Raw genomic sequence first — 26,839 nt, forward strand, 5'->3', positions numbered from 1 at the left:
TCCTCCCCACTCCCACCTCCTCATTAAGAAGGCAAGCAATTTGATTTAGGTTATATACGTGTAGTCATTTCTATATTAGTCATGTTGTGAAAGAAACATAGATGGAAAAAAACCCCAAAACCTCAAGAAAAACAAAGAAAGTAAAAAGCATGCTTCGATCTGTATTCAGACACTATCAGTTCTTTCTCTGGGGATGGATAGCATTTTTCATCATAAGTCCTTCAGAGTTGTCTTGGATCATTGTGTTGCTGCGAAAAACTAAATCATTCACAATTGATCATTGTACAATATTGTTGCTAATTTGTACAGTTACATTTCACTCTGTATCAGCTCATGTAAGACTTTTGAGATTTTTCTGAGAGCAGCCTGCTCATCATTTCTTATAGCACAATAGTATTCCATCATAATAAAATACCACAATTTGTTCAGCCATTCCCCAACTGATGCCCAATCCCCTCAATGTCCACTTCTTTGCCACCAGAAAAGAGCTGCTACAAACATTTTTGTGTATATAGGTCCTTTTCCTTTTTATTTCTTTTCTCTTTGGGGATACAGACCTAGTAGTGGTATTATTAGGTCAAAGGGTTTGTAGCTTTTGGGAATAATTCCAAATTGCTCTATAGAATGGTTGAATCAGTTCACAACTCTACAAACAGTCATTAATGTCTCATTTTCCCCTGTATGTCCTCCAGCATTTGTCATTTTCCTTTTCTGTCCTATTCGCCAATCTAGTAGGTATGAGGTAGTACCTCAGAATTATTTTAATTTGCATTTCCCCAATCACTAGTGAGCACATTTTTTCATATGGCTATAGATACCTTTGATGGCTTCATCTGAAAACTGTTCATATCTTTTGATCATTTATCATTTGGGGAATGGCTCTTATTTTTTATTAATTTGACTCAGTTCTCTATAAGTTTGAGAAATGAGGCCTTTATTGGAGAAACTTGCTTCAAATATTTTTTCTCAGTTACTATTGCTAGCTGTATTTCCCTCCATCCTACCCCCCCCACCACTTATTCTATTCTCTCTATCCTTTCACTCTGTCCTTCCTCAAAAGTATTTTTCTTATGACTACTCCCTCCTCCAATCTGCCCTCCCTTCTATCACCCCCTTTTCTTATGCCTTTCCCTTCCTACTTTCCTGTAGGGTAAGATAGATTTCTCTACCCAATTGAGTGTTTATGTTATTTCCTCTTTGAGCCAATTCTGATGAGAGTAAGGTTCACTCACTCTCCCTCTTCTCCCCCTTCTTCCCGTTTATTATAAAAGCTTTTTCTTGCCTCTTTTATGTGAGATAATTATCTTATGCTTCTCTTGAGTCTTGTATTTGACGGTTAAGTTTTCTATTCAGCTCTGGTCTTTTCATGAAGAATACTTGAAAGTTCTCTGTTTCATTGAGTATCATTTTTCCCCCCTGAAGGATTGTATTCAGTTTTGCTGGGTAGGTGATTCTTGGTTGTAATCCTAGCTCCTTTGCCCTCTGGAGTATTATATTACAAGTCCTCTGATGCTTTAATGAAGAAACTGCTAAATCTTGTGTTATTCTGACTGTGGCTCCATGATATTTGAACTGTTTATTTCTGGCTGCTTGCAATATTTTCTCCTTAATTGGGGAGCTCTGGAATTTGGCTATAACATTCATGGCAGCTTTCATTTTGGGATCTTTTTCAGGAGGGGATTGGTGGATTCTTTCAATGTCTATTATATCCTCTGATTTTAGAATATCAGAACAGTTTTCCTGGATAAATTCTCGAAAGGTGTCTAGGCTCTTTTTTCCATCATGACTTTCAGGTAGTCCAATAATTTTTAAATTATCTCTCTTAGATCTATTTTCCAGGTCAGTTGTTTTTCTAATATTTCACATTGTTTTCTATTTTTTTTCATTCTTTTGGTTTAATTTTATTGTTTTTTGATTTCTCACAAAATCATTAACTTCCATTTGCTCAATTCTACTTTTTAAGGACGTTTTTTCTTCAGTGAATTTTTGTGCCTCTTTTCCCATTTGGCCAGTTTTGCATTTTAAGGCATTCTTCTCCTCATCGGCTTTTTGTGCCTCCTTTATAATTTGGCCTAGTCTGTTTTTTAAGGTGTTATTTTCTTCAGGATTGTGTGTGTGTGTGTGTGTCTTTTACCAAGCTGTTGGCTCATTTTTCATGATTTTCTTGCCTCACTATCATTTCTCTTCCCATTTTTTCCTCTACCCTTCTTACTTGATTTTCAAAATTCTTTTTGATCTCTTCCATGGCCTGAAACCAGTTCATATTTTTCTTGGAGGCTTTGGATGTAGGAGCTTTGACTTTTTTATCCTCTTCTAAGTGGGTGTTTTGATTTTCCTTGTCACTATAACCTTCTGTGGTCAGAAATATTTTCAGTTGTTTGTTCATTTTTTCAGCCTATTTCTTGACTTTTAACTTTTTGCCAATGTGGGGCTCTGCTTCCAGGATGGAGTACACACTGTCCCAAGCTTCAGCGATTTTGTGCAGCTGTTTTCAGAATACTTCTAGGGACCTATAGGTTTTTAGTTTTTCCAAGATGATGTGATCCAAGGAGAGGTGTGTTTACTACTCTCCTGACTTGTGCTCTGGTCTGTGAGTGGCTACAGACACTCTTTTCTGCCCTGAAACTATGATGAGGGTCCCATTCCACAGTGGCCACAAGCTCTGTGTGTTAATGCTCCTCTTCACCCTGGGAATGCCACCCGGGACTGTGATCCAGGTCTCAGTAAGGGCAAAGCAAAAAAGTCCTTCTTCAATGCTCATAATGAGACCCCTGTAATCTCCTTCTGACCAGTTGTTCGACCTCCTTACTTACTGAACTACTCCAGAAGCAGCTGTTGATACAGCGCCTCCTAAGGCCTGCTCCTGGTTTTCTGGAGCTGGGTCTGTGCTGGTGCAGCCTGTGTTGGATGGTGCTCCACTCTCACCCAGGTGTGACAGACCTTTCCTGCTAACCTTCTAAGTTGTCTTTGGCTAGAAGATTATTTCACTCCATCGTTTTTTGGGTTCTACTCTTGCAGGAATTATTTTATGGCATTATTTAAAGGTGTTTGGAGGGGTTTGGGGGAGAGCTCAGGTGAGTTGCTGCCTTTTCTCTGCCATCTTGACTATGCCCCTGAGAAAGGGACTTTTAGTAGGTTATTGAAGATGATGCAGTATTTTCTCACTTTCTTTAATACATTGCTTTCACATGGTCATAACTCAAAGCACAATATCCAGAGGCAAGGACTAGAAGTTAATTTCAATCATAACACATTCGTGGCTAGCCAGAAAATTGTAACTAGGAATTTTTTCAGCTGGGGTAAAAAGAAAAAAAAGTTGACTTCAGGTGGGGATACTTTGTAAAAAAAAAAAGACAGTTATGAGAGCAGAAGGGTGGCTTGTCACCCCTCTCCCATTTCCTCAGTGTTGGGAGTGGGTTGGCCAATGCTGGGACAGGGCACTGAAGTAATAGGACCCTCAGAATAGTAATTTCACATCTCAGGGCAGGCTGCCAGGGGACATGAGGTAAGATATGAGCATTCTCTTCACTGTGGTAGGAGAAACAGCCCCTTCATTTTCTCACATATTGCATCCCAATAGATAAGAATTTTCCTTTCTGCCATTTTACTTAGAGCTCTCTCAGCCAATTCCATAATCATCACATTATAATGAGGAATTATGGCATTTTTTCTACATCCTGACACCTTCAGTGTTTCTTTAGTATTTTTCTGTATTTTGCCACCATGAAATGTCTGGCTGACACATGAGAAGAAGGAAGGAAACAAGCATTTATTAAGCATCTACTATGTGCCAGACACTGTTCTAAGTGCTTTATAAGTATCACCTCATTTGACCTTCACAGCAACCCTAGGAAATATGTGCTGTCTTGCCATTTTGTAGTTGAGAAAATGAAGGCAAACAGAGAGTGAGTGACTTGCCCAGGGTCACACAGCTAGTAAGTGTATGAAGCCAGATTTGAACCCAAGGTCTTCCTGACTCCAATCCCAGCACTCTATCCACTGTGTCACTTAGCTGCCTACTAAATAAGCTACTTGGAGTCAAGAATGCATTTTCCAATAGAAGTAAAGTTATACATAGTGGTGAGCTATGGTCGAAAGAGAACTATTAGTATTACATTGCTGGTACATTATAGGTTAAATAGGCTTTTGTGGTCTATCCTAGGAATCTAACCACCATGGATAATGTTGTTACTATGGGAAAAAGTATCCCAAATTCCAAGCAATCCATCATCAATGAACTTCTGGAACACAGCCATTTGTTAGTTGGTAATGACTAGAATTCACTGACAACATGTCCACAGATTGAAATACACAAAAGTATTGATCAGTGCTGGTTGTTTCCACTCATTAGGAATCTGATTATGAGGTAATGGTTGCAAGAGATGGACATTGCTTAAAAATATTTTTGATTCTGCTTTTTTCCTAAAAGCTATTGGAATAGTCTAGTCAGTGATGATTATTATTCCTGATCCAAAACTTATGCCTCAGAGGGATTTGACTTTCCTGACATTAAACAACTTTCTTTGTGGCATTGCTGCTTTTATTTTCTTTTTCATGCAGAGAATAAGGCTCACCAATTACATTAGTGCCGAGGTGATGCCCACCTCTTTCTCTTGGTTTCTTTGCTGTTAGAAGTTCAGTACTTTTGAGGGGGTTTGGAAGGATATATCATCAATTAGAATGGCAGACCGGGGTCTAGATCTTGTTTGGACTCACTATTCAATCATTCATTCACATTCATTTTATAGATAAGGAAACTGAGGCACAGGGATGTTAAAGGAATTTCTTATCTATAAAATGATGGAGTTAGATTAGATGATATGTAAGGTACCCTTTAAATTAAATATACTGTGACTCCATGACAAGGACAGCAAGCAGAGATGAGGCATTCCTTTTCCTCTAAATTCAGCTGCCATGACCCCTAAGGATCACTACCATGGGTATCCTTTAGGCCTCTTGTGGGGCACATAGCCCTTAGTCCAATGTAAGAGCCATTGATGTTCTGTCTTAGTGAAGGTCCAAGTGAGAATCCAGCAGCCTGTTCTTCAAGATGCAGTTTTCCTCTCATTCTTTGACTCTTACTAACACAAAGTCAGTGTCTGTGACAGGTGTTTGTGGGTCCTCATCAACTCTAACCCTAGAGGAAGGCAGAAAATGGCAGAACTAGAATTGGAACCCAAGTCGTGGGATCATAGAGTTAGAACTGGAAGGAACCTTAGAGATCCTCTAATGCAACTCCCTCATTTGTGTATAAGCTGAGCGCCAGAGATATTGATTAACATTCCCAAGGTCACACAAGGATTAATTGACTGAGCTGGGATTTAAATCCAGGTCCTCTAACTTTAAACCAGTGTTCTTTTCTACTGTACCTGGGTTCTTGAAGATTGTGCTAGCAGAGAACAATCTATGGGAGATTTTACCATGTCAGAATAACTTCATGTTGACTGCCAAGCAGACTATATCTGCTTTCCAAAGGCCAGCCTTGCCAAGTACCAAGAGTTGATGTTGGGCCTAAACTTGAATAAAAGGAGGAGAGCAAGCTTTTAATGATTCAAGTTTATCAATGAAGTCAAAGGCCCAACATCATTATTCTTCTGATAATGCTAAAATTCTGTGGATTTTAGAATTCCACAATCTCTGAAGACTTTATGGTGTGGTTCAAACAAAAAGCAGGAGAGAGGTACATAGTAAGCATGCATGGGCTACAATATAGTACAAAGGAAGAATTATGCAAGGGAAGAAATGTATGACCAAGAAAAGAATAGATGGATTTGTCACGTGGTGATGTTGATGGATAATAGATGGACAGTCTGTTGGTATGCTTTGTTGGTATGTATGCAATGTTAAGACAGACATAGGAGAAGACCTCCATGACTTTGGATGGATCTCCTTGTAGAGCAAGAGGCACACAGGACAAGAAGGTACAGATCATTTGGGATCTGCAGTATCGGAGAGCAAACCCATATCAATGAGATACAGGCCCACAAAACTATTAAAGTAAATTCCACCTTAGTATTTAATCCATTGTTCTAAGTCGCTGAAATGTGTTTTTCCTCCTGATCTTAACTCATTCATCCAACATCTTAGTTATACCTGCCAGCTTCATGTCACCTACATTTGAGGAGAATGCTTTCTATATCTCCTTTCATCCAAGTCACTGATAAAATTGTTGAACAGAGTGGGACACAGAACAAATCTCTAGGACACTCTGATAGAAACTTCCCCCAGGATGCTGTCATTCCATTTATTAATACTCAACCAGTTCCAAAGCCACCTAACCATATTACTTTGTAGCCCACATCCTATCATCTTGTCCACAAGGATGTCATGAAAGACTTAGTCAAGTGCCATACAAACTCTGTCCATGTCTATGACAGTCTCCTGATCTGCCACATCAAGTAACCATATCAAAAAAAAAAAGAAAAGAAAAGAAAAGAAAGTTAATTTATTAAAACCTCTCCTCCCATTTCCTGTGTCTCCTTTTCAGGAGGCAGCTAGGTGACAAAGTGGATAGAAAGTTGGGCCCGAAGACAAGGAGATGAGTTCAAATGTGACCTCAGATACTTACTAGCTAAGTGATCCTTAATTTGTTTCCCTCAGTTTCTCCCTCTGCAAAATGGGTAAAATACTACACATCTACTTTCCAGGGGTGTTGTGAAGATCAAATGAGATAATAATTGCAGAGTGCTTAGCACAGTGCCTGGCACATAGTAAGTGTTATTATTACAGCTATGCTTTTCCAGCATTTTGTTGCATGACTAAGGAAGCAATAGCAATGTTGCTATAATTCATAAATTTTGAACCCCATGTTTCACAAACGATGAAACTAAGCCCCGGAAAGATATAATGCTTGCCCAAGGTCATACAGATAATGAATGATTCACTAGCTGTATGACCCTGGGCAAGTCACTTAACCCCAATTGCCTAAAAAAACCCCAAAACAACCCCCCCAAAAAAACCAACAACCAGATGATGCATGATTAAACCAGAATTTGATCCAAGAACCCCATCCTCCATCCCCATTCTTAATCCAGTGCTCCTTCCAATACTTCCTCCTTTATCTTGCTTTATTTTAAATTATACTATTTAAGCTCCATGAGGCCATGAGAATTGTCTTATCATAACTTTGTATTCCCTAGCACCTAACACTACATACAGTAGAGACTTAATGAATATACATTAGTTTACTTTGCATACAGTAGGAACTTAATGAATACAAATTTCTTTACTTGAATCGATCACAGCTTTTTACAAAATTTCTAAGTCAGAAGGATGGCTAACTGCAGAACCTTTGACTCTTCCATGAGCTTATGTTGGCGAGTTATTGCTGTTTCTCCCAGCAGCAAGCTGTTGGTGTGTCACATTCTACACATCATTTCCTAGTTCTGCGGAAAACCAAATGTTATGTTCCCTGGCCAATGTTTTGATTAAGCTGAAATTCAGCTGTTTTGTAATGTCATGTTCACAGCTGATAAGAGTTACTTTTTCCTTCTTCTTTGCACATTTTAAAATTATCTGCAAATTGCTGGTAGAAAAGTATTTGAGAATTCATGTTTTAGTGGAGAAATGAGGTTTTTTGTTTGTTTGTTTTGTTTTTATTCCAAGTGATATTTTCCCGTAAGACTTTGTGTCTTTAGTGTCTTTTCTTACTTAATACTTTGTATTTTGATATTGGAGATAAGAATTACTCAGGTTTTCCCAGGATTGATTCTCTTTCTTGCTCTCCCCCACCTTCCTTCTTTCCCTCTCCCCTTTGCCTCCTTTTCCTTCTCCTTTCATTACTCTCTCTTTTGCTCTCATACTCCCCTTCTTATTCTCTCTTATTCTTTTCTCTCTCCCCATCTCCCTCTTCCTTCTTCCACCAAACCTTCTCTTTCTCCTCCCCTCTATCTTTTCTCTTTCCCCGTCTTTCCTCTCCTGTTGTTATGTCAAGCAATATTTATTATAATCCTCCATAAGCTTACTCTGTAATATTTTGCAGGTGAGTTAATGCACTTTTCCTGTCTCTAACTGGCAAAGAGATCAAGTATTTGTCAGCTGAGGAAATTTCTTATCTCTTTCCCCTCTTTTTCAAACTTCCTCCTTGCCAATTTCTTCAGATCTCTTAAATTTCTCTAAGAAATGTTGTAATGGATAGAGTGAATTCCTTTACCTTTATCCATTGTTTCAACAAGTCAGGTTGGATCTCTAGTAATTACATGAAATATCTTTTCATCTTTATCCTTTGGGTAAAGGGACTCTCACTTTGTTATTTATATTGCTAGTAATAATAATAATAGCTAACATTTCCATTGTACTTTAAGGCCTGTAAAGCACTCTCTAGATATATTATTTCATTTGAAACTCACAACACAACCCTGAGGCAAGTAATATTATTATCCCCATTTTACAGATAAGGAAACAGGTGAAGCTTCTTGCCCAGTGTAGCATAGCTAGTTAATTAGTAAGTCTCTGAGGCAATATTATAATTCAAGACTTCCTGACTACAATTCTAGCCTTCTCTTCACTATGCAGTACAGTTTCTGGCACATAGTAGGTACTAAACTAACGATGACTGATTAAGATTTATTGACCTCTACTATCTATCAACAATTGATACAGGAATGACTCTCTCTCTCTGTCTTTTCCCCCTTTCCCCCCTTCCCTGCTCTCTTTCCCCTCTCTCCTTCCCTCCCCCCATCCCCATCTGCTTCTTCTTCCCTCCTTCTCTCTCTCTCTCTCTCTCTCTCTCTCTCCCTTCTTCCTCCTTCCCTCCTCTCCCTCTCCCAGTCGCTGGTAGCTAATTACTTTCTGTTTCTTAAACAATAGTTTATTCTGTTTGTCCCTCCCTTTCCGTCCCCTTCCCTCACCATAGTACTTGGTAGTCACCATTTTAGGATCTTCCAACTCTCTTCTCAAAGAAAGTATTCTTGCCATGCAGAAATGAAAGTATTGAATTATCCACAAATCTTTGGCCTCTTTCATATTTTTGTTTGTTTCTTAAACAAAATTTCCTAATAGAGCTTTCTCTCTCCTTCCCTTTGCCCACTTTTGCATTGAAGTCACTAAGTATCGGGGTAAATGTTGACTCAGTTTGGATCCCATCAAGTTCATCATAGAACATCTCTCCTTCAGCTAACATTGGTTGGCCTAGGAGTTGCAGTTTTCTTCATGGTGGTCTCTTTGCTAATGCTCATTTTGAGCACTGCAAAGTGAGATGACCCATGAAAGGTTATGTCTTGTTGACTTTGGACATCTAACGAACCCAACTCCTCCAATTCCTTTATTTGATTCTTTGAGGAGAACCTGTGGGCTATATTTCCATTTAGCTGCAACATCCTGATGGATTTTGGCTTCACATATAGCAAGAATATCTGTGATAATGTGGATCAGTTTCAAACTATCCCTCATTGGATAAATATTGTACTTTAAGGTATCTAACAATTAAATTAATGCTTAGTCCATTTAAGAATCATATGATTTTAGCACACTCTCTCCACTTTTCTGTCACTCTCCCACCTTTGCTGTGGCAGTAGAAGGGAAAATATTAGACTGTGAACTATTTTGTATTTTTACTGTTTCACTAATTGCTATGACAAACTCCAGATAATAGTGACAGAATCATCACAGAATTCAAGAATTGGGCGGGACCTCAGCAGCCATCTAGTTTGACCTATACATGAAAGGATTCGTCACTATGACGTAACTGTTGCTGTTGTTCAGTCATTTCAGTCATGTCCAACTCAGTGACCCCATTTGGGATTTTCTTGGCAAAGATACTGAAGTAGTTTTGCCATTTCCTTCTCCAACTCATTTTACAGATCAGGAAACTGAGGCCAACAGGGTTTAAGTGACTTGCCCAAGGCCACACAGCTAGTATCTGAGGCTGGATTTGAACTCAGGTCTTCCTGACTCCAGGCCTGTCACATTATCCACTGCATCACCTAGCTGCCCTTATAAATACAGGGACAGCATAAATGACAAATGGTCATCCAACCTCTGCTTGAAGAGCACCAAGTGAGGCGAGTCCATTAAATGTCTAGGCAACCCCTTCCTCTTTTGGACAACTATAATTGTCGGAAAGATCTTCCAGATATCAAACCTAAATTGGGGTCCACCTACTACTCCTGGTTCTGCTCTCTATGGCACAAAAGAACAAGTTTAATCTCTTCTCCAAAAGATAATTCTTCAAATGCTTGAAATTAATTATCATGTCCCCTAAGCCTTCTCTTCTCCTGGCAAAATGTGCCCAGTTCCTTCAATTGATCCTTACATGTCATGAATTCAAGGCCTTTTACTATCCTGGTTGTCCCCCTCTGGACATCCTTCAGTTTTTCAATTCCCTTCTTAAACCATGGCACCCTGAGCTGAACACTATGCTCCCAACGAGGGTGATACTATGAAGTTAGCATCTCTGGAAACTATGTCCCTCTTAATGCAACTCAAAATCATATTAACTTCTTTTTTTATCTACTACATCACAATGCTTGCTCTTACTGTATTTTGTGCATTCTAAACCCCCTCTGCTGATTTTTTTTAGAGCAGCTGTTGTCTACCTATGTCTTTCCCATCTTGTACTTGTAATGCTGATTTTTTGTACCCAAGTGTAAGACTTGACATTTATCCCTATTGAATTTCATCTTATTAGATTCAGCTCAATGTTTAGCCAACTGAGACCCCTTTGAGCCTTGCCTAATCTTATCCAGCATGTTTGCTATGTCTCCTGAATTTGTGTTTTATGTAAACTTGATGAGCACGATCATCTATGCCTTTATATACAAAATTCAGTACAATTCAATTTAGTACCTACTATGTGCTAGGCACTAGGGTACAAAGACAAAAATGAAACAATCCTTCCCCTTATGGAGCTGGTATTTTTACAGTGCTTTACCATTCCAGAGTATTCTATGTAGGTGATCTATTAGAGCCTCAGAACACTTTCATGAAGACTGCATGTACTGTCTTCCCCATTTGAAAGATGAGCAAATAGGCTTAGTGAGATTAAGTGACTTGCCCACAGTTATACAAATGTAAATGGTATTTAGAGGTCATCTGATTTTGTCCAAAGCTCTCTCCACTATACCATGCAGTCTCTGAGGACTATAAGTAATGAGTATAGGTATTAACTGTTTGATAATGTAAATGAAAGTTTTGGCAATCTGTCCTTGCACTTCATAATGACTTGCAAGCTAACACCTGGTCAGGAAACACCTTGTACCAATGGTAATGTTAGTTTTGACTTTTAAAAATAGTACAGCTCACTTTTGATCTGTATTTTCCACAGTATGAAGTTGGTTAGTTGTTTTTTTTTTTTTAGAAAACATTTAAAAAAGCAGATTCCACTCTGTTGTTATCAGAGCACACACATTACAACAGAAACAAAAATAATTGATGAATAGAACAGTGCTCAATGCTTCCAAAGCCTGTCTCTTTAACTGCCTTGGAGTCATTGGAGACCATCAAATGCTTAGAACTAAAATTATAGATAACCCAAAACCAATGGAAATTGCATGATAAGCTTAAGCATAATGCAACATATTACTAACAATGACAAGCACGAAAAATGGCATAAAACATTGCCAAGGATGTGGATTATCAGAAAAGGAGGTGAGCCAGTCATGTAATGAATATGTTATTGCTGTTGAGTTGTTTTTCAGTCACATCAGACTCTGTAACCCCATTTGGTGTTTTCTTGGCAGAGGTACTGGAGCAGTTTGCCATTTCCCTCTCCAGCCCATTTTACAGATAAGGAACTGAGGGTTAAGTGACTTGCCCAGGTTCACAGAACTAATAAGTGTCTGAGGCCGGATTTGAACTCAGGTCTTCCTGACGCTGCACTACCTAGCTACTATGTAATGAATATACAGGGTAACAAATGCATAATCCAAGTATTGTACAGTTATCTCTGAAATACTAAAAGAGAAAGATTATTCCTAGTTTTGGGTAGATCCGTTTTAGAGAATTTATGGTTATACTTGTATGAGACATTCTTGGGTTAATAAGATAGAGATGAACTGCAGCTTGTATTGGTAGGGGAACTGTACTCACCAAAGGAATTGCAGATCTAACAAAGGGCCTAAAAAAAGGAAGTGAACAGTCATCTTCAGCCTAGTGGTTCTTAATCTTTTTTCATGTGTCACAGACCCCTTTGGCAGTCTGGTGAAGCCTGTGGATCCCATCTCCAAATAAAGTTTTTAAACGCATAAGGTAAAATACACAGGATTACAAAGTAGATCAGTTATATTGAAACACAGTTATCAAAATATTAAAAAAAATATGGACCTCAGGTTAAGAACCCCTATTGTAAACTAATCCTGATATTTTTAGCTGATGCCCATGGTGTTTATAGATGGGAGTTTTTAAACATTGTCTTCTTTCTCCTCTTTCTCTTGTCTTGATTTTTATTTCCCCCCCCTTCTGTATTTTTTTACCCATCAGACTAAAGTAGCATAGTATCTATCTAAGGCCACACCTGGAGGTCATGTAATTACTCAAGTTGTTGTTCTAAGTTTTCCCACCCCTACCCCTGTTGAAATCTGTTGGCCTCATGGAACAGGTTGCATCTGTGCTTTTCATTCTGCCACATGTGCTGACTGCTTGCTTACTTGCAAAGGCAGGCCAAGGTGTCAACTTCAACTCCTGAAGCTCCATATGGTGAGGGACCTCCTGAGCTCAGAAAGAGCCCCCCTTGCCTCCACAGCAGAGCACCATCAGGGCATTCCTGCTGAGTATGCCAATATTTATTTTTCAAGGGCAATAGCTCAGACTAACACTTTAGACCCAGTATGCTCTGGGAGTTGATGGGACCATGCTGGTTTGATACCTTTAACAATAACCTGGGGTAATCCATTAAACTAGACGGAAAAGAACCCCTTGATTCTTCAATGTAGTATAGTCTTAGATGACATTAGGATAATCCCTCAATTTTTTTCTAATGTCAGACAAAATTTTTTACCTTAATAGTAACTGTTTATAAGATGCATAAATTTATATATACATATATATAATAATGGCAGCAATGATGTTGATAAGTTTATTTTCTACCTAGTCCCTTTTAAGTTTATAAAGAACTTTTCTTATAATTATCTTGTGAAGTAGGGAATAATGATAGCTCTATAGTGCTTTATGTTTGACAAACCACTTTCCTTATGAAAAGCCTATGAAACAAAAAGTACATATTTTATTTCCTCCATTTTAAAGTCAGGGAAACTGAGGCCCAGAGAAATGAATTTTTAACAAGGGCACACAGCTAGTTAATAATAGAACTGAGAATCAAAACCTGGTCTCTGAACCTAGTGCTCTTTCAACTCTACCACACTAAGAGTATTAGTTATAGGTCTTGATGTGATTTCCATATGCCAGTTGGAAAACTGCTGTTCTGTTTTTAAAACAAAGTCTAAAACTTTGTTCCTTACTCTGTCATCAAGTAGAATAAATGGCTGCTAACAATAGGCTAATCAGAGGGTGTAGGATTGAAAGCTGAAAGGGACTGTTTTAGAAATCTCACCCAATCCCCTTATCTTACAGATGGCCAAAATGAGGTCCAGTAACTTGTCTGAGGTCTCATGGGTATTGTCAAAGTCATTGTCTGAATCCCAGTCTTCTGATTCCAAATCCAATTTTCCTTCCACTACCCTATTCAATGAGTATGTGTGTACATACACATGTGTTTTCATACACATGTGGGTATGTGCATATATGTACATAGGTACCTCGCTTAGGGAATATTGTAGGAATGGAAAACTTTCAATGTTTACTCTTGGCAAGTGAAATAAATAGAATTTTAAGACAATTAAACAACAAGAAAAAATTAAGCAAAGCAACTCTATCAATTATATGCATTAGAAACCAAGAATTTAGTCACAGCCTACCGCTATCAGTAGGGAGGGCTGCTGAAAGTTATTGTGTCTTTGCATTTAGCTAAAACATTTGGTGAGGGCCCATGTGTGGGGAACCTGCTGGTAAGAAGCTGCTTTGAACATATCGTATTAGCTTTCCACTGACCTGCTTTCTCTAACTGGTGTGCTTGTATTTTACTTTTTTGTCATTGAATAGTGCTGATTTATTAAGCCGTGTGTTTCAAGGGCATTGTGAGATTACGTGTAGGGGCAGGACTGAACTGGGAAAGTGAGAATTACTGTATCAGATCGTATCCAATTAAATTGTGACAGGCACAGCAGGTGAAATTGGAACTTGGGGTTTATCTTTTATGTAACATAAGCACTCACTATCTATTAGCTGGCAAGGAAGTTTAAAGCAGTTTTGGTCTCCCAGAGCATCCCCCTTCCTCTGCCTCCTTTTCCGTGCCTCTCCCTACCACAAAGGGAATCATTTTTTAAAATTGATATTTGTATTAGGAATAATAAGTCCTTGACAGGTAATGTCTAATGTTCAAGGGTCTTGCAGCAATGGCATTAGGATGAAGAGCACTGCTTCTAATCACAGAGAACTATCTGTTTTTTAAATGGCATTTTATTTTTTCCAATTGCATATAAAGACAATTTTTAACATTCATTTTAAAAAAAAATTGAGTTCCAAATTTTTCTCCCTTCCCACTTCCTAAAACGGTAAGCAATTTGATATAGGTTATATATGTGCAATCATGTAAAACATACGTCCATTTTAGTCATGATGTGAAAGAAGAAACAGACCAAAAGGGAAAAGATCACAAAAAACAAAAGAAAAGTAAAATAGTATGCTTCGATCTGCATTTAGACTCCATTGAGCTTTTAAGCCACATTTTAGCAAGTAGCAGAAAACTTTTTGCAACTTATAGATGAATATGGACTTAAAAGTTTACTAGGATTATTTCTTTTTTGGGTGTTAATTTTTTTTATATATAGAAATCTGTAATGAGTGGACTAAGTATTATAGGTTGGAACAGATCTGGTTTTTCTATTGTTTGGAGACTATGTGATCTTTCAAAGGCTGTGCCAGGAAACAGAGAGCTGTAAACTGATAGATGTGCTTACAGTACTCAAAGGAAAAATTGGCCAGGGAAAGCTGCCCACCTTCTACAGTAAATCCTCAAGTAACTGCTTTGTGGATTAGCCACAGTCATTATTTAACCCCAGGCATTAGTCCTCTTACCACCTAACACACTTTGGGGTTGCCTTCCCTTGATATGCTATTATAAGATTTAGAGGTGGCAAGAACCTTAGATATCTTCTAGCCCCCATTTAACAAATAAGAACATGGATCCCCAGTATGATCATAGCTGAGGTCATACTGGTAGTAAATGGCATTGTCAATCCTCTGACTCCAGAGTCACTGTAGTATTCCAGTAAGCCACAGGTGTGCTGGTATAACAAGAACATATTTGAAGATGAGTCAAAGGAAAATGCAATTGGGGAGATGTTGCTGTTGCAAACAAAGAAACAGCAAAACAATAGCAACCAAAACTACAGTGATTTTTGAATCTTTTAAGTGATATAAGCCTTTATTCCTTTTCATTAGTATGGATAATCAAGAGTGAGTAGTGGCAGCCAAAGAGATGAGTTAGAATCCTGCTGGTGCTTTGGATAGAATGCTTGACTGGAAGTAGTGACCTGTATTTAAATCCTGACTCTTCAACTTGTACTGGGTGGGCTTGCCCAAATTGCTTTATTTTAGCAAGGCTCTATTTCCTAATCTGTAAGCAAATAACATAATATGCCTAGAAGTGCATAATAAACAGTAAAGCATTATTTGAAGATAAGGACTATTAGAGTAGTTATATGGTCCATATGATTCTATGAACTCTCTAGGGGCCCATTTCATGTTTTTGTGTTTTATTTTTCTTCCTTTTATAGGTTCTTTTATCTATGCTAAAGAGTATTTAAGGAAAGTCAAAAGTATTAGACATTATCCTGTACTGGAACAGTAGAGAGCATGCTGGATTGGACTCTGAAGATACAAGTTTGAATCCCAGTGCTGCTAATTGTGTCTTTGGGCAAGTCACTTCCCTACTCTGGGTCTCAGATTTTTTCTCTGTAAAAATGAGGGTTTGGACTAGATGACCTCTAAGGATCCTTCCAGCTCTGAATCTATGCTATTATGATCAGTAGTAAGGGAGGGGCCCTACCATGTGGCAGTATCTTGTCTGGCACCTGCAATAATTGGCATTATTTTGGGAGGGAGGCACAATGGAAAAGGGGAATCCAATTGATCAATCCTATAAGATAATGGCAGAAAGTGCCTAAAGGGAAGAACCTAGAATAGATATCTTGGAAGCTTTAATTGAATGTTGAAGAATACAGAAAGAAGAGAGAGGCCAGATAACTATAGGGGTCATGAATCAGAAAAGGAGGGCCTACACTAAACAGAAAAAGAAGGTGGATAATGAAAAGAGTGAGAGAAGTTCTTTTTGGAAAGGAGTGTAAAAATGAATTAAAAAAAACAACAACTAATGAACAGGCCTACTGAAGGGGAGGAGAAGAAGGAGGAATCTACGTGACTGAGAGGAAAAAAGGAAGAGAAGAAATATATAAGCAGATAGAAAGAATTAATAAAGAAAACCCTAAGGGGAAAGGGATAACAAATAAAAAGAGAAAATCAGTGTGAGGGGAAGAGAACCAGTAAGAAAAGGGTCACCTTAAAAAAAGATTAAAGTAAATAATCAAAGGGAAAAGATACTGTGTTTAAAGAAAGAGGAAAAAATTACAATTTGAAAAAAAAACTTAATTTAGAGACAAATGATGGAAAATGTAAACCTAACTTTTTTAACTTCAAATAAGAATGAATTAAACACTCCAAGAAAATGAAAAAGAAAGACACTGGCTGAGAAAAGAAAATTCTATGATGTACTACTTACAGATAATGCTTGCCTTTTGGTTTTAGATAAATAATAGTTTTTAAGGAAAACTCCATTTATTCCTATGGTTTCTAGTATTTTTAATAAGAATGTGTCGTATTTTGTTGAAAGCTTTTCTGCATCTGCTAAAGCGATTAAAAGATTTTTCTTGTTTTTGTTATTGATAGTCTATCATACTTACAGTTTTTTTTCCTAATGGTGAACTAATCCTGTATTCCTGATATAAATTTAGTGTGATCATAGTGTATAATCTTTGTGATATACTGCTGTGGTCTCCTTACTAACATTTTATTTTAAAAATTTCCATCAATATTCATTAGAGAAATTGGTCTGTAGTTTTTATTTTCTCTTTGTTTTTACTCTCTCTGGTTTAGGTATCAAGACCATATTTGTGTTACAGAAAGAATTTGTTGGATCCCTTCTTTGCTTATTTTTTCAAATAACTTATGCAATATTAGAATAAATTGTTCTTTAAATATTTAGTAATATTCACTTTTAAGTCCATCTTGTCTTTTTTTTCTTCCCCTGGGAGTTCATTTATGACCTATTCAGTTTTTTTCTAAGATAGTTAAGTATTTTGTTCCCTGTTTTGTTCATCTAGCCAGTTTATATTTTTATAAATATTCATCCATCTCCTTTAGACTGTAACTTTTATTGGCATACAGTTAAGTGAGATAGCTCCTAATAATTGCTTTTATTTCTTCTTCATTGGTTGTGAATTTACCTTTTTTATTTTTTTATATTGATTCTTTGATTTTTCTTTAATTGATGGTTTATCTATTTTATTGCTTTTTAAAAGAACAGGTCCTACTTTTATTTATTAGTTTATTTTTAACCTTTCAATTTTGTTTATCTCTCCTTTTAGTTTCAGAATTTCTATTCTGGTATTTAACTGAGGGTTTTAAATTATTTTGTTTTTCTAGTTTTTTTTAGTTGCATGCTTAATTTATTGATCTGTTCTTTCTCTCTATTACTAATGAAAGAATTTAGAGATAAGTTTTCCCTAAGTACTGCTTTGACTGCATCACATAAATTTTTATATGTTGTCTCATTGTTATTATTATTTTAATGAAATATTGATTATTTCTATAATTTCTTCTTTGATCCACCCATTTTTAGGATTAAGTTATTTAATTTCCAATTAAATTTTAATCTTTATTTCAAAGGTCATTTATTGAATGCAATTTTTATAGTATTATGGTCGATGAAAGATACTTTTAATATGTCCACTTTTCTTCATGTTTGTGAGGTTTATTTCCTAACATGAATATGCCATGCATAGCTGAGAAATAGATATACTCTTTCTATTTGTATTTAATATACTTCACAGACCTATCATAGCTAGCTTTTGTAAAATTCTATTCGGGTCCTTAACTTCTTTCTTGTGAATTTTTTTGTTCACTTTATCTAGGTTTGAGAGGAATATATTGGACCCTCTGCTATTATAGTTTTACTCTCTATTTCTTCCTATAATTCATTTGACTTTTCCTTTGGTAATTTAAATGCCATACCATTTGGTGCACATATGTTTAGTACTGATAGTAATTCATTTTGAGGTGCTACATGTGCCATTTCCTTATATAAGAATGTAAACAGTTTACCCTTGTTTAATTCTTTTTGATTTCTCTTTCATGTTTATCTGTTTATGCTTCTCTTTATTCTTTGTTTTTATGTCAATTTTCTACTAAGCTCTGGTCTTTTCATCTAGAATACCTAAAGTCCTCTATTTCATTAAATGCCAATTTCTGCCTATGTAGCATTATATTCAGTTTTTTCTGCATCGATTGGTCTTGGTTGTAAGTCTAGATTCGTTGCCTTCCAGAATATCATATTTTAAGTCCTCCCTTCCTTTCTAGTGGTAGCTGCTAAATCATGATCATGTATATTATGACTGCCATTCCCTTGCTCAAATAAATACTTCATAAGGGTAAGAATGGTATCTTACCTAAAATGTATAAAACATCTACGTATAAAACAGTACCTTGGACAGTGAGTGCTCTGCACTCAACAGGCTGTTACTACATTTTTATTGATTGATTGAATGAATGAATGAATATTTAAAATGAGGGAAGGGATTAAGACAACTTCCTCTCACCCAAGAATTGCCTACAGCCTCAGAACCCCACTGACTACCATGTTCTCTTCACTCTCAACTGCATTGTGGAGTCATAGAACTTGACCCAAATGACTTGTCCTCATTCCATTGAACCCTAAAATTGATGCCCATGACATACACAATCATGGAACCACCATCTTATAGGTGCCTGGTCAGGCATGAAAGATGAAGAGCATGAAAGGATTTAAGGAGTAGACAGAGGAAAGAAGAAGGAGGAAAAGGAAGAAACAAATGAAGAAAGAAGAAGGAAAAAAATCAGGTTTGCAGGAGTTCTAGGTCATCATTGTTCCCCTATACCCATAGGGAGTTAGTCAGTCAGTAAACATTGACTTAGGAACAATATGTCTAACTCTCTCCAGCTAAAATGAAATAATAATATTGTGCTGCCTCATGTGAATGTCTGGGGGAATTTAAACGTGTGTTTTTACTTTTGAGACCTTGGATTGTGGAGTAGATTCTCTTTCTTTGCCCCAAAGTAATATTTCAAGCTTAATGCTTGAAGAAATAATAACTTATATTTGCTTGGTATTTTAAGGTTTATGAAGTACTTTCCGCAAAAACCATCCTGTATGATGGTAGTCTAAATATTATTATCCTGATTTTACAAATGAGGAAACTGAGGCTCAGAGAGGTGATCTGCCTTGCCCATGATCACAGTGCTAGTAAGTAAAATAAAATACATTTTCAAAGTGTTTTAACCTGAAGGATGGCAGCCATTTGGCACAGAAAGTTACCTGTGCTTCTGTTATGTTAATTTAGTAAAAGTGATACCAAAGATTCACTGGAGCTTCAGGTGATTGAATTAGGAAAGGATTTGTCTTCAGGAATGTATTTTCAAAGTGACCTCTAGAGGATGTTGTTCTAACTAAAAAAAAAAAAAAAAAACAAAAACCAAAAAACAAAAAAACCCATGCACTCAGGTGTATTGCTATGTCATTGTGCTAACCAGAAGATAGAACAAAAGCCAGAGATTTGTTGTTGTTGGCAGATACGTATAATAAAACAAGAATGTGAATAAAGATGGCATTGGGGGCAGGGAGGTGAGGCAATTGTTTGACCTGCTTCACATACACTGAGTTCTTGCTAAACTTTTTCCCCATGATAATCAAGGAGGGTGTTAGCAGGCAGCTGGACTTGGGACAGCTAGGTGGCATAGTGGATAGAGTGCTGGGTGTAGAGTTAGAAGACTCATCTTCCTGAGTTCAAATCTGGCCTCAGACACTTACTAGCTATATGATCTTGGGCAAGTCCCTTAATCCTGTTGGCCTCAGTTTCCTCATCTGTAAAATGAGCTGGAGAAGGAAATGGCAAACCACTCCAGTATCTTTGCCAAGTAAACCCCAGAATTATGAAGAGACACAACTAAGTAATAACAACAAAATTAATAGAGTGATTTTTGGTCCTCTAGAAGAACAAAAAACAACAACCCACCAACCAACCAACCAACCTGACTTGGTAGTCTTAGCCTCTACACAGATCCTGTGGGGACTTTTTGGGCATAGTACCCAAAATGGGTGTTGGGAGCACAGGACCTCTACTGGGGATCCAACAGAAGTTAAAAGGAATTTGCTTACATTACTTCATACAGTTTTTGGGGGGACCATAGGCTTCAAATTAGTATCAGAAATAGTCAAAAGAATGTAATGAATCTTAATATGAGGGTATTCCAGCTGTGTTTTGTTTATTGTGGCTAAATGTAGTACCTCATACCCTGAATCATAAACTAAAAGAGTTGTCAATCTACCTTGTTAGGGAGAGGCTTTTTAGTCACTGCCTCCTTTCAGAGAACTGATAGCACCCCCACACACACAGTGACCCTGAAGAGCAGAAACCCAAAATGTGGTAGTAAAGAGAAGTTTGGCAACCACAAGACCAGTGGAGAAGCTGAGAAGAGACAGCGTAATGTCTAGTAGAAAGTAGAAGTGTGATACCTGATGCAGAGACAAAATACCCTGTGATTACAACCTGCCAACCAGAGATGCATTGCGTCATTGGTGAATTGAATGGTGTCCCCCACCCCAAAGAATTCATGCACCTTCAAACCTTGAGCAGTAGAGTAAGACCAAACATGTTTTGTTTATTTGAATTCTCTGCTGATAATGCTAGCGATAATTAACCTCACAGATACCTTCCTAGTAATCTGGCTACTGATTCTTCCATTGGTTTCTATCTTCTGATAATCACCAATCCTGCTTTTTGACTCCCAGATGAGGTACAAACATGAGGTCCTATAGGTAAGCACACGTTACATGTGGAAAGTACCTGGCAAGTCAGTTAACTCTTCTGAGCCTCAGTTCAAATCTGTAAGTTTTTAGGGGGTAGGATTCCTCATAGGACAAGGCATCTTTACTTTTTACATCTTTACTTTTTGAGTGTTCTAGGTTAATTTATACATTTTCTTATGTTAATTTTACCTTTTTTTTCTCCAACAGAGAACAGTGTTAAGGAACATACTGTGAAGTACATGGAAATACTGGAAGATAAATTGCGCAGGTGAGGATAGTACACAGATAAAGTCCCGTTAATGAATTCAATCAATCAAACATTTCTTAAATGCCTACCATGTGTCACTGCACTAAGCACTGCAGACATAAAAAGAGGCAAAAGACAGTCCCTGACCTCAAGGAGCTCACAGTCTAATGGGGAAGACAACATGAAAACAAATATATACAAAGCAAGCTACATTCAGATAAATAGAAAATAATTAACAGAGAAAAGGCACTAGAATTAAGAGGGTCTGGGGAAGGCTTCCTGGGATTTTAGTCCGAATGTAAAGGAAGCCAGGGAGGTCAGCTGGTGGAGTGGAAGAGGAAGAGCATTCCAGGCATGGGGGACAGCCAAAGAGAATGTTTAGAGATGAGAGACAGAGTGTCTTCTTGGTAGAACTGTCAGGAGGCCAGTTGTAAGAAGATTGAAAAGGTAGGAGAGGGCTTCCCAAATAGTTTGCTTGTAGTAAAATTTAGTTAAAATTAATGCCACCCTCAAGATGCCAATCCTAGTTGTGGGGTGTCCTGAAAATGCAATAGAGCACAGTCACTTTCTGTAATAAGTAAACAAGCTAACAGATAGGGTTTGAACACAGGGGAGAAGTAGATATCATGTCGGCTCATTCCCCACCCTCTTTTCACTCCTTTTTTTTTTTTTGAGGCGGGGAACCAATAAATACATTCCAAAATTTTGAGACTAGGAAGAAATGCAGTGTGGATTTCACATTTCAGAATAAGAAAGATTATCTTGTTGATCTTGTTAAAAACTGAATTTGTATCTCATTCTGTTTTCCTTTTACTGTCATGGCTGAGGGGGTCCTGTGGATTTTAAACCAGTTCATGTATGTTTTAGAACAACGAAAAAAATGTACATCATAGGTCCTGTTTTGAATCCTAAATCAAAACCAACATGAAAATTCTTGGTTGATTTTTTTTTTGCCTGAAGTAGGAATGCAGAATTGAAAAACGCACATGATGTTATAGCATGTCAAGAAATTTTCAGTTCCTGAAGACATGTTCTTTAAAAAAAGCAGCCAATAAATCTCAGCTACTAGGATCTGCTCCTAATTAAGAAAGCCAGTTCTGAAACATAATAAAGACCTTCTTCTTAGGTAGTTATTTATTTTTATGGAGACAGTTTTGCTACTATTTTGGAAATTGTTAAATGACCCCCTAGTAGGTTCTTTCTTAAAGTATTGCCTACTAACTTAGACACTATGGCTAAAATGCCACCTTTCCCTTAAGAGATTGTGAGAGGGGCGATCATATTCCTGAGGTATACTTTGAAATCTCAATAAGGTCATATTTGTTTCTAACATTGTGCAAGCAACTTCTTTAAATCATTGACTGACCGTTTGCTTCCACGTGAGGAACTTTGAGTACCAGGAAGAAGGGAGGAACTAGCATCAATGTGACAATGAGGCAGTGAGGAGTATACGAGGAGTGTCTTCCACTTCTAGGACCTATGCTAGTGTCACGTGCCCTGGTTTGATGTTGACTCATCTCCTTCCCTACAGTTTGGGGATACTGAGTCAGTATTTTCCTGGTTATCTTCTTTAGGGCATTTTCCTGAAATCCTTTGTACCCTTCTGCAACCTTTTCAAAATTAGAGGAAAAAAATATATACCACACATATGCCATGATCACTTTTCATACTAGACATAGTAGTGTATCGGCTTTTCTTCCTTATTTCTAAAGTTAATCAAAACATGACAATATCTGACATCCAAACATATATGTGTTCATGCACATGAAAGGAAATGTGTGTCAACAAAATAGTACTATATTTAAGATATAGTAGCTGTATCTGATAGGTACCTGATAGCATATACTGCATTCCATATTCATAGACCCACATAACCTACTGAGAAAATGGAGATATATTGTTTCATCTTGTCAGTTTTTGGAAGATCTCTAGTTGACTGCCCATGTGTAATTTTCTTTCACTATTTTTTCTTTACCATTTTCACCAATTTCACCAATTTTCATCCATCAATCAAGGGCAGAAATAGCATATTTATCAAATTTGGGAGGTATAACTAAATGTTGCATAGGGTCTTAAGGTTAGTCAAGTATTCAGAATCAGGAAGATTTGAGTTCAAATCCAGCTATATGACCCTGGGCAAGTCATTTAACCTCTGTTTGCCTTAGTGTCTTCATCTGTTGAATGGAAATAATAGTTAAATCTACCACCTTGGGTAGATTGCTGGATCTGAGATAATAATTGTAAAGCATTTAGTATAGTGCCTAGCACATAGTAAATACTCTATATGTGTTAGCTGTTATTATCTTGATAAACTAGAATGTGAGGCTGAATCCAATAAAATGGTTTTCAATAGGAACAAAGGTAAAGTCTTACATTTCAATTACAACAAATTTCATAAGTACACAGTGGGGGAACAATGGCTAGATAGTAACCTACCTGAAAAAGTTTGGGGAATTTAATGGACTGCAAATTCAATATGAGTCAACTATTTAACATGGCAGCCAGACAGCTCATGCATTAAGAATTATAATGTCCAGGATGACAAAGAATAGTTCTAGGGCACTGTTCTGATCTGACTGTGCCTGAAGTATTTTTTTGAATTGTAGGTGTCTCATTTTAGGAAGACAGTTGATAAAATGGAAAGTTTGTGGAGGAAAGTGACCAGAGTAGAGATCCATTGAAGGAATTAGAGATGTTTAGCTTGAGGAGAAGATTTAGGAGAGTGAAGGATTTGACAGCCTTGTCCAAGTGTTTTAAGGGTTGTCATGTGGAAGGCTTGTTCAACCTAGTTCTAGAGGACAGAACTAAGAGAAAAGGATATAAGCAGCAAAGAAGTGGATTTGGGGTTTAATGTCAAAAAAAATTTTTTTTCCTAATGATTTGAGCTATCCAAAAGCTGAATGGGCTTCCTCAGTAGGTTTTGTACATCCCCTGTTAAAAGGCAGATAAACCAGAGGACATAAAGATGCATTTTTTTTTCATCTTAAAAACTAGATGGTTGAAAAATTCATGAGTAAATGGAATAAAACTCAGTCTACCCCTCTTTGAGGGCTATTAGGTTTGAAAATCACAAGCACAGAGTACTTGTGAACTGAATGGACTGTTTTTTTCCCCTAGGGTTCAATAAAAGAACCTCTAGTGGGCTAATGCCTAGGAGTTAGAGTTAGAATTAATCATTTGCTGTTTTGAAAACAAACAAAACAACTTTATGAGGTGGCATTAAGGTTTTTGTCCCTACTTTGAAGTGCTTAAAGCTAAGAAAAGCTAGGTGTCCAGGATGGCAGGATAAAATCAAGGTCTGCTTGTAGTCCTTACTGAATACTTTATAGGAATGGGATTTTATGGATAGACAGACTGATTGATATGTAGATTGATCAATAGACTGATAAAACATTTATTAAGCACTTAGTATGTTCAAGGCACTGTTTTAATCATTAGAACACAAGTACAAGAAAAAAGACAGTATCTACCCTGAAGATTAGATTTTAAAGAAGGAAGAGCACACATAAAAGGGAACTGAAAGAATGGAAGAACCTGGGGGTGGGGGGAAGAGAGTCAAGTCGGAGGAGTAGGATTCTGAGCCACGTATGACTAATGTGTCTATTTGCTGAAATGGAGGTCCCAATATCCCATGTCTCATCAGGTGGAATTTTCCTAATGGTAAATGAAGGGCACAGTTGGCATTTATTTCACGGACATCAATTATACAACCAGCCAAACTGCATATTTCAGGCCCAAAGATGGGCCCCTAGAATTTATTCACAATGGGATTTGCTTTGGGGTATCAGGAGTCTTGGGAATGTTGCCTAAATGTGCCTCTCCTTTTCTCTAATTTAATATCTGGGTTTTTACCTAAAGGAGAGGTCTCATTTGTGTTTGTTATCATTTCCATATGCTCCAGGCTGCCTGTTCTTTATCAAGCCTGCAGGAAAAAAAAGAAGTTAGCAGAAGAGAGCAGCTGGAAGGCCTAGTTCTGTGCAGCCTTCCAGAGCCAGTGACTAACTAAACTTTGCCCTGTGAAACAGAGAGAGTGGCCTGCCAAGGAGGCAGAAGCCGAGCCTGCATGAAGTAACTGAGTACCCTGTCGTCTGTTGTCCTTGCTCTCCAGTCTTAATGGTGTGCAACAGAGCCAGGAAAATGAAAACTTTCTGCTTTGACAGGGGAGGCCTGGGCCCTTCCTTTTCTTTTAGGCTTAAAGTTGCCAAAGCTTTAAATTTAAATCTCTTGGCCCTCATAATCAAACCTGGTTTTATTCTCCATTAAATCTACAGTTCAAAGAGACATCATTTCTTAGGTTCATAGATGGGTTGCATTTTCCTATAGATTTTATTTCTAACCTCCCAAAAGTTTCTGGAAGGAAATCAATTACTGTCAAGTAGTAGATTGCAGGGCTTCAGGCATGGGTGGGCTACGTCTCTCCCACCCCAGGCAGATGTGTTACATACATATATACATACATATGCATGTACGTACATACATTTCCTTTAGCCCCTCTTTCTTTCAATTTTCCAACAGTATTTCCATTTGTTTTCTGAGATCACAGACTATCTAAGAAATCCACACCTGGATTTAATCTGTATTATCACGAAACTAGTAAATACCAGATCAGAGGTACTTTTTAGTGTCATAAAGAAATAATGAAGATTTGTAAAATCTTACTAGAAATTTACTTGAAATTTTAGAAACTAATTTTTATTTTATGTTGTTAATGCAGATATAAGACAGGGAGAGGGGTCACTGAGGTTTCTTGCTGAGCTTTTTTCCTTCTCAGAAGTGGCAGCTATGGCTAACTCAAATACCCCGAACTACCTTCTACCTACTTGAACAGGTAGTTGCAATAGGCATAGCCATACATGTACAAATGATATTGCCCAAACAGGGAGAGGATAGTATATGGATTCACATACACCCCTCCACCTCATGATGTGCTGTCTTCACCTTAAGTTTTAAAGAAGCAACCCCCAAAAGTGCTATGAGAAACTGAAGAGAATGGGGAAATTTTTAGCTGGAAGGTGAGAGGAAGGATCAGTGAAAGTGGCCTATAGAGTCTAGGACCTGATTGGGACCTAAACGGAGGAGTGGAACTACAACAGATAGAGATGATTCCAAGAAGAACAGATGGCATGAGCACAGAGATAGGAGAGGGCAGGACAATAATACAGATGGTGAGTAATTCAGTTTGACAAGAAGGGGAATAGTGTGAAATAAGACTAAAAAGTATTATTGGGACCAGATTGTTGAGAGCCTTGAATGCCAGGATCAGGAATTTATACATTTTTTCAGTCAGCATTGTGGACCCACAGAAGGTTTTTGAGTGACATGATCAGAGTAGCTTGCTAGGACAGTAATTCAGGCAGTGATAAAGAAGGTGGTTTGTAGAGAGTAGGCTGGAAGATTTGAGGGCTATTACAAGAGGCGAGAAGAGATAAGGACTCCAACTTGGGTGGTTTATAGTAGAAGTGAACTGTGAAAGGAAAAAG

The 26,839-nt window shown here is 37.5% G+C and overlaps 1 protein-coding gene across 1 annotated transcript in view; it reads left to right on the forward strand.

Annotated features, from left to right (window-relative positions):
• The window catches only part of LOC114049453 (disrupted in schizophrenia 1 protein-like), a 508,708-nt gene that overhangs the window by 377,208 nt on the left and 104,661 nt on the right, over nucleotides 1-26,839 (forward strand). The window contains exon 12 of the mRNA XM_027870705.1: nucleotides 21,320-21,380. Coding sequence (XP_027726506.1) covers nucleotides 21,320-21,380 — 61 coding nt within the window. The remainder of the gene's footprint in view (nucleotides 1-21,319; nucleotides 21,381-26,839) is intronic.

Source organism: Vombatus ursinus, unplaced genomic scaffold, assembly GCF_900497805.2.
Source record: "Vombatus ursinus unplaced genomic scaffold, bare-nosed wombat genome assembly UNPS02014798.1, whole genome shotgun sequence".
NCBI classification, from domain to species: Eukaryota; Metazoa; Chordata; class Mammalia; order Diprotodontia; family Vombatidae; genus Vombatus; species Vombatus ursinus.